Raw genomic sequence first — 16,519 nt, 5'->3', positions numbered from 1 at the left:
TTAACTCTTTGCTTACAGCCATCTCTTCAGAGGTAGAGGAGCCCCAGAGCTATAAGAAGAAATTATCAAGAGGTGCAGGTTCTAGGTAGGTAGTGCGGATTGCTGTCACATCAATGCGGAGATGTAGTTGGTCTCACTGACTAAAGTAGGTGTCCAGGGTTCCCAGCTTGTTACGGGATAGGTGGCTACAGGAATTCTCTTTCAGGTTATGCAGCCTGTTTCTGTGTTCTGGGCCACTGGGGAAGACTAATGGTCCCACCCCCATTTCCTTTTGTGGAAAGCACGTCTGTTGGAGTTTAAGTCTGATTTCTGCATTTTAAGATGAGTAGTGCTTGAGCAGGATTGTCAGAAAAGAACTACACAGTACTGGGTGTCTCAGCCAGTCTTCTACATCCCCAGATTGCAACAAACAGGGCATGGCTCTCAATGTTGGACTGCCAACAAACAGCTTTTGAGAGCACCACATTTGTGCTAGCCACCCCTTGCTCAGAGGGGGGGGGGGTAGCTAACAGTCATCTCAGGCATTAACCGCTATCCACCCCACCCACTAGTGCTACAAAATAGTATATCACAACCCCAGTAGAGCTTTGGATCATAGGCTGCTTTGCTTCTCTCTCTCCTGCTCACCTCGCATTCTCACAATGGTCTAATGCTTACCAGCCCATCCTGGCTCTAGGCATGAGAAACTGGCCACCAAATGAATCGCAAACACCCGTTTGTAGTCCGTGGAAGGAGGAGGAAACAATGATTCGCTGTAGTGAAGTACCAACCTTTAACACCTTCAGAAACAAGCCTTTTCCCCATTCAAGCAAACCCCTCCAAGAGAAAACAGGAGTCTGCCAGGAGCAGCATTTAGCAAAGGAAGTGGCTCGTATTAGGTGCTCCACAACCCTGCGGCCATCTTGGGCTCCAGCATGACCTGCTCCTTAGGATCAATTACTCACATATATCTGCCCTAAACATTCTAATCTTACAGATCTTTTTAGCTCAGATTATCAGTATTGTATAAATTAAAACATGACCTTCAATTAAAATAAATAAATAAATCACAATCCTTGAAAACAGCAGAGTACCCTAGGATTCTAAGAAATAAAATTAGTCAGCTGGTGTATAAAGATTCATTCTGGTGATTTTTTTTAAGCTAGTGGTGCAAGAATCACACATGCATTCATCATCATTCCGGAATTATAGATTTACTGTTTCGTTACATTTAATTTTCAAGACCAGACCTCTTTCTTTTTAATTTTGTTTTAATGTTAATATTTGTAATTTAATAATAAAAGCTAACATGTGCAATAATACATGGTTTCAATGTATTTCTAAGAGGTTTAAGATTAATTTAAAAAATGAAGTTACATTACACATGCAGAATAGTTAGCAATCTTGAAAACTACCTTTGTTGCTTTCTCTGCTTTAAGTGACCGAACCTTTTCGCCCTGTGCAGTCACTCTTTCAAACAGCTCTAATGGTGTTGTGGTGACTGGTCCACCGTTTACGGAGTCTGCCATGTTATTCTCTGCAGATGACTAAATCTTTCTTTGAAGGGTTTTCTTCAAAGGATGATGGAACACCAACAATTGCTTCAAAGTGAGGACTGAAAAAGAAAAGAAGAAAAAGTGAGTGTGTGCAGGAATACCTAGATTGGAGAGAAGACTCTTTTGTGACTGTGAGCACAGCTATGGTCCAAACAAACAAAACAGGACAAGCTATTCACCCCAGTGTTGAAAGCTATACATGGGATGTCATCACACATTCTCAACTGATCAAACACCCCCAAAAACATCACCATCTGTTTTCAGTTAAACTAAACATGAACAGACTTCACTATCAAGTTTCCATCTAGCTCGTCTGAGCCAGCCTATGTGCTCTCACCAGTCATAGAATAACCACCTTTTCGTCTTCTGCACTTCTGATGGCCAAATCCCATCACTTAGGACTTGATCGATTTAACTGTTGAAACTTCTTATTCACTCATTACCAAATATTCCACTTCCCATCACACAAGCCGAATCGACATGAATATGTAAATCCTCTCAAATGTTCTTTTCTTGTTATGTGTATTTGTAAAGTGCACGATCATCTGCGAGGGTAGCATGGTGCTGAGTATGCGTGTGTGCCCAGCACTACCTATGGTAGGTTGGTCAATTTCTTCCTGAATTCAAGAAGATTGGAGGAGGCTCTAATGTGGAGTGTGACTTTACGAGCAATATAAGAGAAACCCCATCCCCCTGATCTTGTTCTGTGTACGTGTGAGATGTATGCAAGTAGGACTCCTGCAGAGTGGAGTTGTTGGGGTGGTTGGTGTAAGGAGATGAGACTGCTGGGGTAAGTGGTGTCCAAGTTGTGTAATAAAAAATATCAAATAAACAAGCCCACTGCCTGCAACCTATTTATGATATAGCGCGAAAAGATCCAAATATACAGAAGGGGAAAGAAATATCCTCCTCACTGTCAAGCCAACACAGTGTGAGGAAAAAGTAGGCACAATTGATTACCTAAGTAATGAACAATTTTTCATTTTATTGAGAATATATATAGTAATAACTTGAAATGCACATATTGCGATATAAAAATCTTAGCAACATTTGTATATAGATAATGAATATTCACTAACAAAGATATACAATATAAATGGCTAGTAACCCCAGACAAAAACGTAAATCAAAAATATTCGTAATAAAAACCCCACCTATAAATAAATACACAGTGACCATGCACATAATTCGTTCATACAAACACATAACTAGTCAATATAAACACCCAGACAATGACACAAATAATCGAGGAAAAAGTTGTGTAATGCTTTGAATGTGTGTGAGGAGTTTGAATTGAGTGCATTTTGTATCAGGAGTCAGTGTAGTTCCCTGGGGTGTGGTGTGATGCGAATTCTGTGTGGGAAATTGAGGATGAGTCCGGTTACCCAGTTCTGGATGGTGTGTACTCTTCTATTCAGTTGCTTGGTGATCCAGGCACAGAGGATGTTCCCACAGTCCAACTTGCTGGAGAGTAGTGCATGAGACAATTTTTATAGTATTGCTTGGGAGGCATTTGAAGATCTACCTCAGCATCTTCTAGGTGTGGAAGCAGGATGCAACGACAATGGCAGTCATGTCCAGTTTGCGTTTATGATTATTCGAGGTTCCCGTCAAGGGTTTGTGGTGTGGGTCCAAGTTCAGCAAGCCACCTTAGAAGCCCCATGGTGAGGTGTTTGTTATTGCCAAAGATCACTACTTCGGTCTTGTCAGTGTTAAGCTTAAGACATTTGGCTTTCATCCAGTTAGCGACTTCGGTCGTGAAGGAGGTGAACTGGTTTCTTGTGTTGAGAGTCTTGTCCAAGAGGGAGAGTTGGAATTGCAGGTCATCTGTGTAGGAGAGGATGTTGAAGTGTGCGCAGATGACGCTGGCCAGTGGGATCATGTATGCACTGAAGAGGGTGGGGTAGAGCAATGAACCTTGTGGCACTGTGCAAATGAGTTTGTGGGCTTCAGAGAAGTAGGATACATGGCTGACAGCCTGCGTTCTATCCATTAAGGAGCTGATCCAGCATAGAGTGGCTCCTTGGATGCCAATCAGGTGCAGGCGCCTAATGAGGATGGGATATGAAATAGAGTCAAAAGATGCAGAGAGGTCCAGGAGCATGAAGGCTACGGAGTCCTTTGGTGAAGGAAGGAATGGTGGGGGCAAGGATCAAATGAGCCACCCCCACCCCTAAGTGGATGATTTTCATGGTAGCAGCGATTTCAACAGTGGTGAAGGTAGGCCACAAGGTAACATTCACTGGCCATGATGGCAAGATGAACTGCGATGTTAACGGGGCCCAGTTGAGGGTCGAAGTTGCTTTATATCGAGGTGATTTTGCTACAGAAGAATTCTGAGATCTTGTTGCAAAGGTCTTGCGAGTGTGTGTTGTTGCTGGAGGTGTTGTAAAATCTCTGATGATGGTGAAGATTTCCTTGCTGCTGTTAGTGCTGGCATTGATACGATCTGCAATACTGTGTGCTGGTGTTCCACATCTGCGGGTGGTAGCATCTTAAGACTGATTTGAATAGGTCTTTATCTGCGGTGTCTTGATTTGTTCTCCTTTTTTCGCACCAGTTGCTTGCAGTTCCTTTGGTGGTTGGCGCTCTACAAATATAATCTAACAATAACAAGTGGCATTTTGTCAGTTTGAGTTCTTCTGTGTATTAGCTGGCCTGTGGTTGTTCTCTTGCTGTTGGGTTGCACTTGAGGGGAGCCAGAGTGATGGCAAGTGAGAAGATCCAGCTGTTGGGATTTTTGATGGCTTTCAGCAAGTTGCTGGTGTGCTCGAGCCGGGGCTCAGAGAGGATGGAAGTCCACTCCTCTTCTGAGATGCTTTTCGAGCTGTGGCAGGCGGTTCAGATTTTCTTTTTTTTTTTTTTTTAAATATAACTTTATTGGTATTTGAGAATCACTCAGACAGTTTTTACATAGGAAGTTACCAAAGGTATATTCATCCTCCTCCTCCTGCCATACAACCATAATTTAGCAAAATAAAAAAATCACTTGGTGTTTACGCAGTATTAAAGAAGGGGGGAATTGAAAAGATAGCAAGACAGCAGTGTCATGCATGTGAGAAATCCTAATCCTCAATTTGAAAGACAGCAAATAGGATCTATTGCAGGTGCATTATTCTGTACATAAAGGGACCCCCCTCCCCCCACCCTGTCGACATTGAACAACTTAACCCCCCGCCTCCCTTCCTCCCTCCTTCCTTCCTTCAAGGCCTTGGGTCTCTGAAAAAAGTAGACTGTGCATATGTATCCTAGGTTTTTCAAGGTATTCTCAGTCATCGCCTACCATCCAGTGGTCAACGCACAGGGAATAACTGCGTCTCCTGCTCATTCGCACTCTCGTGCCCTCCCACGGCCTGCGGATCCAGTAAATTAGACATCATAGAGGACCATGTTCGGAGATAGTCTTCAAGTCTTTCATCCTTCTGGACATATTTAATTCGGTCTGCCTCTACAGTTGCCCACTCACACGTCTTTCAGCCATGTTTCAGCTAGCTAAGCCACGCTATAGCAATGTGTCTTTTTGCTAATACCAATCTCAAAAATATAAATCTCCTGCTCAGTTTATGTTTTGGGGCAGGAAGTAAGCCCAGCAGCACTTTCGGATCTCCCTGGGAACCACCCAACCTGTAGCTTCTTTCAGGTGTGCAAGTACAGTCTCCCAGTAGGGAACATGAGATGGACAGGCCCATGTCATTTGGAGAAAGTCAGCCTCTAGCGAGCCACAGCGTGGGCACACTCCAGGGTGGTCCGAAAAGATCATGCATAACGTCCGTAGGGTAAGGTATATCTGATGTACCAAAATATACTAGAGGAGTTTAAACCGTGCATTGGAGCTTACACTTCGGACTCCCTCAAGGACTCTCACCCATTATTCCTCCGTTAGAGGTTCCGGAACCAGTGTATCCCATTTCATCCGTACAGGGGAAAGTCCCACCGGTAGGTCTTCTTGTAGGGCCTGGTAGAGATTGGACACCAGTCGACGCCCTTAGGCCCTATACATTACCTCAAATACATTAGTGCAAGAGGGCTCCTCAGGGAAGGACGTCTAGACCTCTTGCGCAACCCTAGATATCTTCTTGTATTGTGGGAACTGTCCTGCCCCCAGATTGAAGGAGGTCACTGCCTCCTCACGTGTTATAAGTTGTTTGTTAACATAAAGGTCCCCCATCAGCTTGCATGCTCCTTCCTGCCATCGCCGTACAGACATGGAGTCAGCAATACATGAGAAGGGTCTTACCGCCAACAGAGACATATCCGGGGCATGAGACGCGTGTCGTACCACCCTCCTAATTGTGGCCTCCCATGTACTAGCTACATGGAGTTCAATGTAGGGAAGTGAGGTGAGAACCTCGAAATCGAGCATCAGGAGCTCTGGCAAGGTGCGGTTACCATACGTGCCCGCCAGGTGTTGCTTCTTCCAATTGTCATCGCTGTCCAACCAGTGAACTGTGTGCTGAAGATGGGAAGTCATGTAAAGAAACCTCATGCCCCACTCCTCCCAACGTTGTCTGTAGTGTTTGTCAGGCGTACCCCTTTTCGTTTGGGACTCCACAAAAGATCCACCAACAGACCGTCTAGAGTCTGGAAATAATGACTGGGGACCATGTATAGTGAATGTTGTAATGCATATAGGCACCAGGGCAAAATGGTAATTTTTAGGTCGAGCCTAGAGGCAGCGCGCATGCGCTTCCCTGCAAGGCATGCTGTAATGTTGCTTGGAAGTTACCGATTGTGATTTGTTACTTGATCCGCCTTACTAAATGCCATAGTTTTGATTCGTGGATAAAGTACATTTGTCCCGCCTTGTGGCGGTTTTGTTTCTGCCCTAATGTTTGCCCCTGTTGCATGGATCCTTTCGATACAGGCCATATGTTCTGGTACCCCGCACTACTTTTTCTTTTGCCTCTGCTTTTCTAGTAATTTCCTGTCGTCCTTTACTTTCCTCCCGCCCCCTCCCATTGTCCTTGTTCACTTTGCTCTTGCCCCCCCATTGTCTGTGTGGTCTTTTTTGCCGCCCCCTCCCGTTGTCCCTATTCCCTTTGTCCCACTCCCCTTTGTTCTTCTTGCCCTTTTTGCCACCCCATTCCCTTTGCTCCCACCCCCATGCCCTGTTGTCAGTGTTGTCTCTCTTGCCACCCCCTCCTGTGTTTCGCCGTGACCTGCACAGCTGGCTGGGGAAGAGGTGCGGCATCTGTGCTGGACAGGTAAGGGAGGTTTGTTTCTAATCACCCCCTTAGCCGGAGGGGTGGGGGTGAGGAGGGAGGGGAGTGATTCCTGCAGTACTGCTGAAAGCAAAGCCATTGCAAGACCTATTGGCTTTGCCAATGCTTGATGCAATTACTATTCGGCCCATTAGGGACAAAGGTAAGTTCTGCCAGAACTGTACCGTGCCGCGTATGCCCTCCACCACTATCCCCACATTAAGATCCAAGTAGGAGGAGGTCCTAGTCGCCAATCGGATCCCCAAGTATTCAGCCCCCTCAGTCACCCATGGAAACCCCATCCGGGGTAATTCATCTGTCAGTCTCCCTGCCAGCCTCCCCAGTGGGATCAATTTGGACTTCCCCAGATTAATACGGAGACCTGAAACGTTGCCCAACTTCTACAGCACCGTAAGGAGGATAGCGCTGAATGAGCCAGTTGACAGATACACTGGTGTATCATCTGCATATACGGAGACCACGTGGTTGGTCTCCTTGAGAGTTCTCCCCATACACCCATCCCTCCCCACAAGGCAGCCACAAGAGGCTACACAGTGACTGCGAAAAGGAGCACAGCGCAAATGGATTAGATACCAATCTTCCAGCCCGTACTCGGGCTGAGGAGGAGGCACAGAGCAACTGGACCCATTCAAGGAAACCAGGACCCACTCCAATTCTTTGAAGAACCTGCCACTGAGTCGAAGGCTTGCTCTATGTTGAGCAGTGCTAGGGCATAATCGTCTTGCAAGAGGCACGGAGCATGCCATACATGTGCCAGGCGCCGTAAATTATGAGTGGTGCTACGCCTCGAAATAAACCTCTCTTGACTTGTATGTATAAGGAGAGGCATGTGCGGGAGGAGGCAGGCCACCAGATCCTATTAAGGACTTCCACATTCAAGCTTAAGAGCTAGCCAGTAAAAGGTCTCGGTCAGGCTTTGTAATTATGGCCACCACTGCCTCACACATGGAGCCGGTAAAGAATGAAACTCAAGTGCTTTATTATAGATCTCTAAAAGGCGGTCAACCAACAGAGGGGCAAACCTCTGGTTAAAAGTCTGCAGGTAGTCCGTCACTCCCAGGGCTCTCAGTCGACTTGAGACGCCGAACGGCAGCAGGGAGCTCCTTCCTTGTAATCAGAGCATCCAGCCCGTCAGCCGTCTCCAGTTCCAGTCTAGGGAGTGCAACTATTTAGTCTCCTATGGGGTGGGGTGACACACTTGTTTCGTATAGACAGGACTTCAAGAATTTCACGTTGCATATGCACTATCTCCCCGTTGCTACCCTGAAGCCACATGATATTGAAAGGGGACCCCTAGAGCCACCCATATGAGGACCACACATCCAAAGCTTGAATGGGAGTTAGCGTAGAGCGGTCCTCTCCATCGCCGCCTTAAGCATGGTAGTGAGTCCCCCCAAATATGAGTTTCTTTTAGGCATACCACTGCCACGCTATATTGTTTCAGCTGAGCGAACACCCGTCTGCGTTTTTCTAAGGTAGCTACACCACAGACAGTCCAGGTGATTACCTTTGCTACGGAGGCAGCCATAAGTCGCAAAATAATTTCACACCACTCCAGCTCAGCCATAATACCCTGCACAGCCCCTTCAGACATTGGGACCTTTCTAGCAATACAAACATAGTTTTCAGACTAGGAGGCAAAAGGTAACAACCCAAATCAAACCATAAAAAGTACATTATGTAATCCAACTTCCACCGTCCCCTTGAGCAGTACTGCCAACCATTCCAGTCCAATATCGGAGAAGGTAAGGAGTCGCAAGTGCCGCCCCATAACCCAACCAAATCCCGAATAAAGATGAACAATGAGCCACACGGTCATATTTCTAATTCTGTTTTTTTGTTTCCTTTCTTTCTTATATTATGTATGTTGTAACAGGTCCTAAACATTTGTGCTGCGCTAGTGGCTAGACAGCTGGTGGGGTGCGAGGCAGAGACCACCAGTGTCCCACTCAGGTGCCAACCTCTGGAGGTAAGCCCCCGGTCAACACTGCTAATCTACATGCTGGAGGAATAACCCCCGCAAACTGTACCTTATGCAAGCATTTCCCCCAGTTACCAATTCCAGAGCTTCCCCACATTGTCACCAAGACATATTCAACTTACCTGATTCAGCCAAGTATGTCCGTGTTTCATTGTGAATGTACCATCTTCGTTCGGGCTCCGGTCTATCAATTGATCTTAGGATGCCCCATTCAAATCAGGCACAGCCTCTGCGGCCTGCAACATTTGTCACATTGTTTCGCTGGAAAGAGGAGGCTGCACTAGAGATTAAAATCTCAGAGTTGCCATTTTACCTCAAGAAACATTCTCCGCTGGTCCTGAACTCACTGCGTGTAGTCAGGGTAAATTGAAATAGGGCGACCCTCAAAAAGAAAAGGTCCTCTGGAGCGGACAGCTTGCAGGATAACTTCCCAGTCTCAGTAATTGAAAAGCTGGGCAATAATAGCAATTGGAGGCACTCTAGGTTTAGGCGGGGGGACGAGCGTCCTGTGCGCTCTCTCAATGGTAAAACATTTCGAGAGTCTCTTGGAGGCCAGGGCGGTTGTAACCGAGTCTACCAAAAATAACTCAGCTGAAGGTCCTTCCGCTTTCTCAGGGAAGCCTACGAAATGTAGATTATTCCTATGCGACCTGTATTCAGAGTCCTCTGCTCAGTCATCTAGCCGCACCACCAGTTTCTGAGGGTTAAGGACAGTGTCTCTGAGTTTGCAGACCTCCGTTTGTAACGCATCCACGTTTTCTTCAGTAGTTGTCACTGAGCTCAGGGGGACCAGCAAGCAGGAGCAGTCTCAGTCCCTTCCAGGCGTTCAGGCAGCTCTCTTCCAGCCCCCTCCAGATGCCACAGCCTCAGAAGCAGCAGTACAACCAGGGGCCACAGCCCACCTGCCTCCTTTTCTGCCTGTACCGGTCCAGCCGACCCAGAGTCATGATCCTCCCGCAGCCACCTCAGGCTCTAGGGGGTCTCCGCAGGCAGCCAGCCGGCTGTCCGTCCTCACCGCAAGGACCGCCACTTTATGTTAGCAGGCCTCAGACTCGTGGCTCTTAGTCGGTGTATTCTGGTGCCCAGCTTGGCCCTTGCTGAGCAGCATGCGCAGTAAAGGCCTCCCCAGTGTCTACACCTCCAGCGGTCAGCGTCCTCCGGTCCGTATTGCGGGCTGCTGCCTCCCAGGACGTGCACAAGTGCAAGGCAACACCACCACACAGCACTCGTGGGGAACCCACAGCCCCACACACACACACACAAGGCCGTCCCTTTGTCACAGAGGTCCAGAGAACAAGAACTCACCACCTCAGCGTACGGATGGTAGTCTCTCAAGGGGGGTCTCACATACTCACCAGGAGTGCGAGCTCTCCACCTCGCTTCACCGCCGTCGCTGGCATCACCTCACTGGGCAAGCCGTCTTGAGGCCGCGTCTCCTCACTGTCGAATCTCAGTTCTCAGCGGCCTCACAGGAATCCCAGGCAGGCAGCCGGGCAGCATCCCCCAGTAGGGAATTCATGTCGGCGGGACCCGTCAGCCCATCCAGTCATCCAGGTCACTGGTATTCACCCCAGATTTGATATCTGGAAGCTGCTCAGCACAGCCCAGCCCTGCGTGGGCGGAAAAAAATGGCACCGCTTGCCTAACAGGTAGTTACAAGTTTCGGATGGTAGGATTAAGCCCCTGGCTTGTCTCAGAGCAAGAGCGGCAGCATGCTGAGTTTTCGATGGGGTGGGATTTGATTCCAGGGCACTGCGGGATATTACCAGAGTCTTTTCTGCAAAAAAAAAAACAAGCTACGGCTGACCATAAGTTAAGCACTTCAAATCCCAAATTTTTGAGTTAAAAGTTCAGTTCCTGTGCACAAATCTTCCTGGAGCACGCCGTAGATCGACTCCACTGTAGACCAGTTATATGAAAGAAAGAAAAAAGAGGAAGGTGCACCAGTAAGAAGTTCAGGTTCAAACAATATCTTTGAAATATTCTTTTAATTTTCTTGTAAAAGGACTAGCAGCCAACGCGTTTCGTTCCACACTGGAACTTCTTCAAGGCTGAAAACATGCAACATAACCACATTTAAATACCAAAAACACCACAGAACATCACATGACACAACGATACATTCTATCCGATAGTCGATTGTTTTTTTCAAAGCTACCAGAGGCAAGTAATACATCAATTGAAAAAATTATATAAATAGATGAGAACGACATCAAAAACTTCACAAAAAGGACAAATTCGCCAAAGAAAAAACATCACGACATTTATATCATAAATGAAGAAAGCACAAAACAACATTTATATCACATGTATATTGTACAATAAAAATACTGCATACACGCATATGAAAAAAATATAAAACATTCAGACATCGTCAGCACCCATTTTAAGGTACCTATCCCTGGTATGTGGCTGGGAGGAGTTGATTTTTATATACAAGGCAAGAAATCATTCCCCAAAAATAACCACAACCTTCTATAAGAGAGGAGAAAAGAAAAGGAGAGAGGGGAAAAGAAAAAAGAAAAAGGAAAAAAGGAAAAACGAGAAAGAGGGGGGAGAAGGGGGGAGTTTGGGGGGAGGGGTTAAAAACCAGTAGAAATGGTCAACCAATAAGCAATATGAAGTATTGCAAGAAAACTCACCAAAAGCAGGCTTCCGTTACACAAACAACGTAGTTAGGGATACAACGTAATGATGTCCAGCATGTGTGAAAAGTATATATTCACAATCAGTAATAAGAGTGATCTAAATGTTGTTTTGTGCTTTATTCATTTATGATATAAATGTCGTGATGTTTTTTCTTTGGCGAATTTGTCCTTTTTGTGAAGTTTTTGATGTCGTTCTCATCTATTTATATAATTTTTTCCAACCTTAGTGTCTCGCAGGCAGAAGTGATTCTGCAAAGGCCATCTACATTTCTTCACAATGTGCATACTTCATATTATATGTCGGTTTCATGATCTTCTCGGATTCAAACCATAAGGGTTTGTCTGTCCTGTGAATTATCTGCATGAATAAATCATGTACATAAGAAATTGGACATTTGGAGGTGTTAGGTTAACAGCTGCATCCAAGAGACACATCCCATCCCTCATTCCACTCTGTACTCAACCTAAGCCACAATCACATTTATGGTTCTACTCAACGGCAAATTTTGTGGTGGCTCAAAACTGAGAATTCCTGTTTGCGATCAGGTATTTTCTGTGAGCCACCCTAATTTTACTCTGCTGGCAGAAAAAGCAGTGACTTTGAAAGTGAAAGGGGTTAGCCTGGCTTCAATTCACGCTGTCATTTTGTCCGGTACAATTAGTGAAATGCTATTCAGCATGAGATTGGGCAAGTGTCCATTTGTCTACTACAATAACCTAATCTTACCAATCCGAACACACATGAAAACCTATGCCAACCTTCCCCCAATCACACAAGACGAGCACCCCAATGTGGAAGCACAGAAAACTAAAAAACAAAAAAAGTGTCAACATACAGTCCAGCTGCAAATGAAAGAGAGAAAAGGGTAGAGAACCCATATTTTATAGGACTTCACACTTATTTTAAACATCAGTATTACTCATGTGTAAGCCTTGAGACGGCTTAGAGTGACCATTCATCACCGACTTCGGCAGTGACGTGAAGGTCATACATTTGAATCCCAGCACATCGATTCAGCTTGCAATTCTTTCAAGGGGGGACCCAGGGGAGCATGGCACGAGCCGGTCTCCCCCTGAGTGTTTTCGTGCAATGGAGCAGGCCACAGGTGCGGATAGGTGCAGGTAGTGGTGAGGGCGGGATCTAGGGGGAGGTTATATATAGTGGTGTTTTGGGTGGAAAGACACTCGCGGTGGAGGTCAGGTAGCTATTTTGTAGTATTTGGAGGTCTTGTGAGGGTATTATGGCGGGGAATGAGGACGTTGGGAAAGCTATAAGGGTCTTTTGTGAGGCAGGCAGGGAGGGAGGACTTGCTGAAACCAGGTGTGCCAGGTGAAGGTTGGGTGGGGCTCGAGCGTCCAAAAAGGAAGGCGGCGCGTGGTGTGGCGGTCGCTGTAGCTGCGTATTTGTCTGCAGCGAACAAAGTAAAAAATATATGTCAAATAACAAAGTTTCTGAAGTTCACTCACCGGGCAAAGAGAATGACCCAGAGAGGTCGTCAGGGAGTCCCGCACCGTCGCCGGTTGTAGGGCAGGCTGCCAAGGAGGCCTGAGGCGCAACACAGTCCAGCGCGCAACCGTAGCTACTCGTCAGGGGCGTTTGCTGGGAGGAGCGGTAAGAGCGAAGGGAGGCGCCACTTGGGCGGAGCCGGCAGCATCGTTAGCGCGCAGAAAAGGGAGGCGGTCCAAGAGTGAGTTTGCTGGGATGCTCAAGCCTCTTATGCTGAAGGCGGTGGCTCAGGATTTACTGTAGCCGACAGGGGAAATGATTGTAATTTGCCCAGTCAGGCTTTGGTAAATGCTGAACCAACTTTAAAATGTGTACGCTTGTCCTCATTGCCTGCTGTAAAAATGTCTGGTGGAGAGGAGGCGGACCTGCTAACAGGTGATTTGTGCTCAGCACCGCACGGCTTGATTATGGGGCAGCCCTCACACGGTGGGGATGTTTTCTTACAGACTGAGTCAAGGCACAGCGTTAAGTGTTCAAAAGTTCCTACAAGAACAATACGTTTTTATGGACGATTCAGTTTTGGTTGGAAGGCCTTCAGACAAGACAGTTGAGCAATAATTAGTGTTTAAGCAAGGTTTGCGCCCCTATAATGAAGCCTTTTTGGGTCAGCAATATCAGTGCATGAGGGTGGGAGTGCAGGATGAACATACTAACTTAGGGTCAGGTCAGTGGGTATGGGTAGAACATACCGATAAGCTTGCAGAAGAGGGTGGGATTAGCAAATTGGGTAAGAAGGGGGGTTTGGGCGCAGGGGACCAGTCAGGTCTGAGCAGCTTGAAGAGAAAGGCGTAAGTAAGGTGGAGGAACCGGCTGGCACAAGAGGTTTGCCAACAGAGCATGAGGCGGCTCTAGTACATTGGCCCGAAGAAAAAGGAAGATCTAGAGCAGATTTTCCTTCATCTTCAGAATAATTTAAGCATCTGACAGCACCTCAATGGAGGTTGTATGATGGTAGGGTGGGAGATGGGGGAAATGCCAGCTGTGAGTGAGGCTTGTTCGAGAGGTTATGAAGAACAATTGGACTAGGAGGAGGGTGAATTGAGAGATGGGGACTGTGGGGAACATGAAAAAACTCATATGCAAATGGAGGGGGATCAAAGGGGTTTGTCGGGGCAAACCAGTGTTTTTAGTATATTGCAGACGTCAAGAGCGGACGTCAAGAGCAGACCGAGAAATTGAGCATGAAGAATTAAAGGCTGGCCAGCATAAAGACGACCCCAAGGAATTTCGCAGGCGCTCATCACAATTGCCTAAAGGTAAGACATCGTGGTGGGCAGCATGGCAACAAACTGATAAAGCACAGAAACTGACAACAAGTTCTATTGGTGTTGGGGGGGGGTGGGTAATGATTTTGACAACATCAAGCAGGGTGAAGTACAGTCTGAGGTTGGGGATAAAGCTAAAGGGTCTGTGCACGTGAAGAGAACAGTAGTAAACAAGCTAAGAAGGTAGTTGAGATTGCAAAAGATGAACATGACCAAGAGGAAGAGGATACAAATATTCACAAGAAACTTCCTTATATGGGTATTGCAATGCCCTTAGGTTCTCATTTATCGGAAAAGACTAAGAATAGAATATGGAGGCATGAGTTTGTGGATGTCTTTAAGCTATTACATAGGGATATTCAAGCCAAAGAAGGCTCCAAGGAGGAAGAGAGGGAATTAGCAAATAGACCTAGAGTTCCCAAAACGATAGAAAATTGGACATCTGCTTTCCTTATTTATGCGAGCATTTACTGTGAATGTCACCAAGAAAGGGCAGTGGCTATGTTTAAATACACAGACATAATATGGAAGACACAAATGTATTTTGGTGGATACGCTTGGTTAAGTTATGACGAAGATTTTAGAGCGGGGATTAGTATCTTCAATGATAAACCTTGGGGTGACTGACTCGGAGCTGTGGTTACAATGGATGTCTTCCTCTCATCCTCCAGCTACGGCACATACGGCGAGTGATTTACCGGTCACTTACCGGCCCTCTCGGTATCGTCCCGCTCAGTCTGGGGTGGGGTTCTATGGGAGGGGCCAAGCACCAGTTACAGGGGCATGCTGGAATTTTATCAGAGGTTTCTGTAACAGACAATTCTGCCGTTACAAGCATGAGTGCTCGCATTGTGGAGGAAAACATCCACTCACCCAATGTTTTGCGGGTCAATGTTTTGGTGAGCAAGGGAGAGGGCAGCGAGGGAGAGGTCAGTCATTTCAATTTGCAGCAAAGGGCCCATACACCAATTAGACTTGAGGAGTTATCAAGCTGGTTGAGAGTCTATCCAGATCCTGAGGCGCCATCCAAATTGTTTTGGTGTTTCAAAGTGGGTTTTAAAATTGGTTATCATGGGCCTAGGCAGAAGCATTGGTCAAATAATTTAAAATTCGCCTAGGAGCTCCACAGGTGGTTCAGCAGAAGCTAAACTCGGAAGTAGCGGCAGGCAGAGTAGCTGGCCCTTTCTTATGGTGCCCCCTTGATAAATTGATCATTTCTCCACTGGGTGTTGTGCTCAAGAAAGCTGTTGGGGAATATCGTTCAATACATCATCTATCGTGGCCAGAAGGCCTGTCAGTTAATGATTTTATTTCCCAATCGGATTCAAGTGTGTCCTATGCATCGGTGGATGATGCATTGAAATTGGTCAGATCAGCTGGGAACGCAGCAGAGCTGGCAAAAAGTGATATACAATCAGCTTTTCGACTTCTGTCCATACATCCTTCTAATTTCGAGTTACTAGGCATGCATTTCAATGGTGCATTTTATGTGGATACATTTCTCCCTATGGGCGGTTCAATATCCTGCGCTCTATTTGAGACCTTTAGCACTTTTTTCAATGGTGTTTTACGCAGGCCACAATCTGGTTTGTCACTACATAGATGGCTTCATGTTCATTGTTGAAAGGAACACTGACCAATGTAGACAGGCGTTACAAAATTTTCAGGTTATGGCTCAAGATCTTGGTGTACCATTGGCCCCGGAAAAAACTGAAGGTCCAAGCACAAGGTTGACTTTCTTGGGAATTGAAATAGATACGGTGAAAATGGTAGCCAGGCTACCCGCTGAGAAATTTCAGGAGATAAGGTCCTGCTTGTTAGTAATCAATGAAAGGAAATTGGAGCTCAGAAAGGTGCAGAGATTATTGGGTTACCTGAATTTTGCATGTAAAGTGGTCAGGGCAGGCAGAACCTTTGTAGGCATTTGGGCATGTTCCTGTCTGGTGCCCATCTCCCTCATCACAGAGTAAGGATTTCCATGGCTATCAGTGCTGACCTGCACTTTTGGCTGAAGTTTCTTGCGGATTTTAATGGAGTCCCTTTGTTTTTTGTTGACGAAGACATGATCTGGCAGATACAAATATTCTCGGACGCGTCAGGTGCGAAAGGTTTTGGATTGTTTTGGGAGGGTGGTTAGTGTGCAGAAAGTTGGCCTGGGCAGTGGTTGAAGCAAGGGCGCAGCATAGCTTTCTTTGAGTTCTTCCCATTGCTGGTGGCATGGTTTGTCTGGGGGAAGGGATTTAAAAACAGATTGGTCCTTTTCAATGTGGACAATATGGCTGTTGTTGAATTAATTAACAAACAGAAGGCGAAGGATTGAAGAGTTTTATGCCTTTTACGTGCTTTTATGCTAACATGTTT

At 46.3% G+C, this 16,519-nt stretch overlaps 1 protein-coding gene across 3 annotated transcripts in view; it reads right to left on the bottom strand.

Moving 5' to 3' along the window:
* The window catches only part of WARS1 (tryptophanyl-tRNA synthetase 1), a 105,432-nt gene that overhangs the window by 67,384 nt on the left and 21,529 nt on the right, over positions 1-16,519 (bottom strand). For 2 of the 3 annotated variants that reach the window (XM_085626358.1, XM_085626360.1), the window contains exon 2: positions 1,395-1,594. In XM_085626358.1, coding sequence (XP_085482484.1) covers positions 1,395-1,508 — 114 coding nt within the window. In that variant the 5' untranslated portion in view covers positions 1,509-1,594. Of the gene's footprint in view, positions 1-1,394; positions 1,595-10,093; positions 10,638-16,519 lie in introns of all 3 variants that reach the window. The other variant, XM_085626359.1, reaches the window with a different exon arrangement.

Source organism: Triturus cristatus, chromosome 9 (genome assembly GCF_964204655.1).
Source record: "Triturus cristatus chromosome 9, aTriCri1.1, whole genome shotgun sequence".
Lineage (NCBI taxonomy): Eukaryota > Metazoa > Chordata > Amphibia > Caudata > Salamandridae > Triturus > Triturus cristatus.
This window is presented reverse-complemented; position numbering and strand designations above follow the sequence as displayed.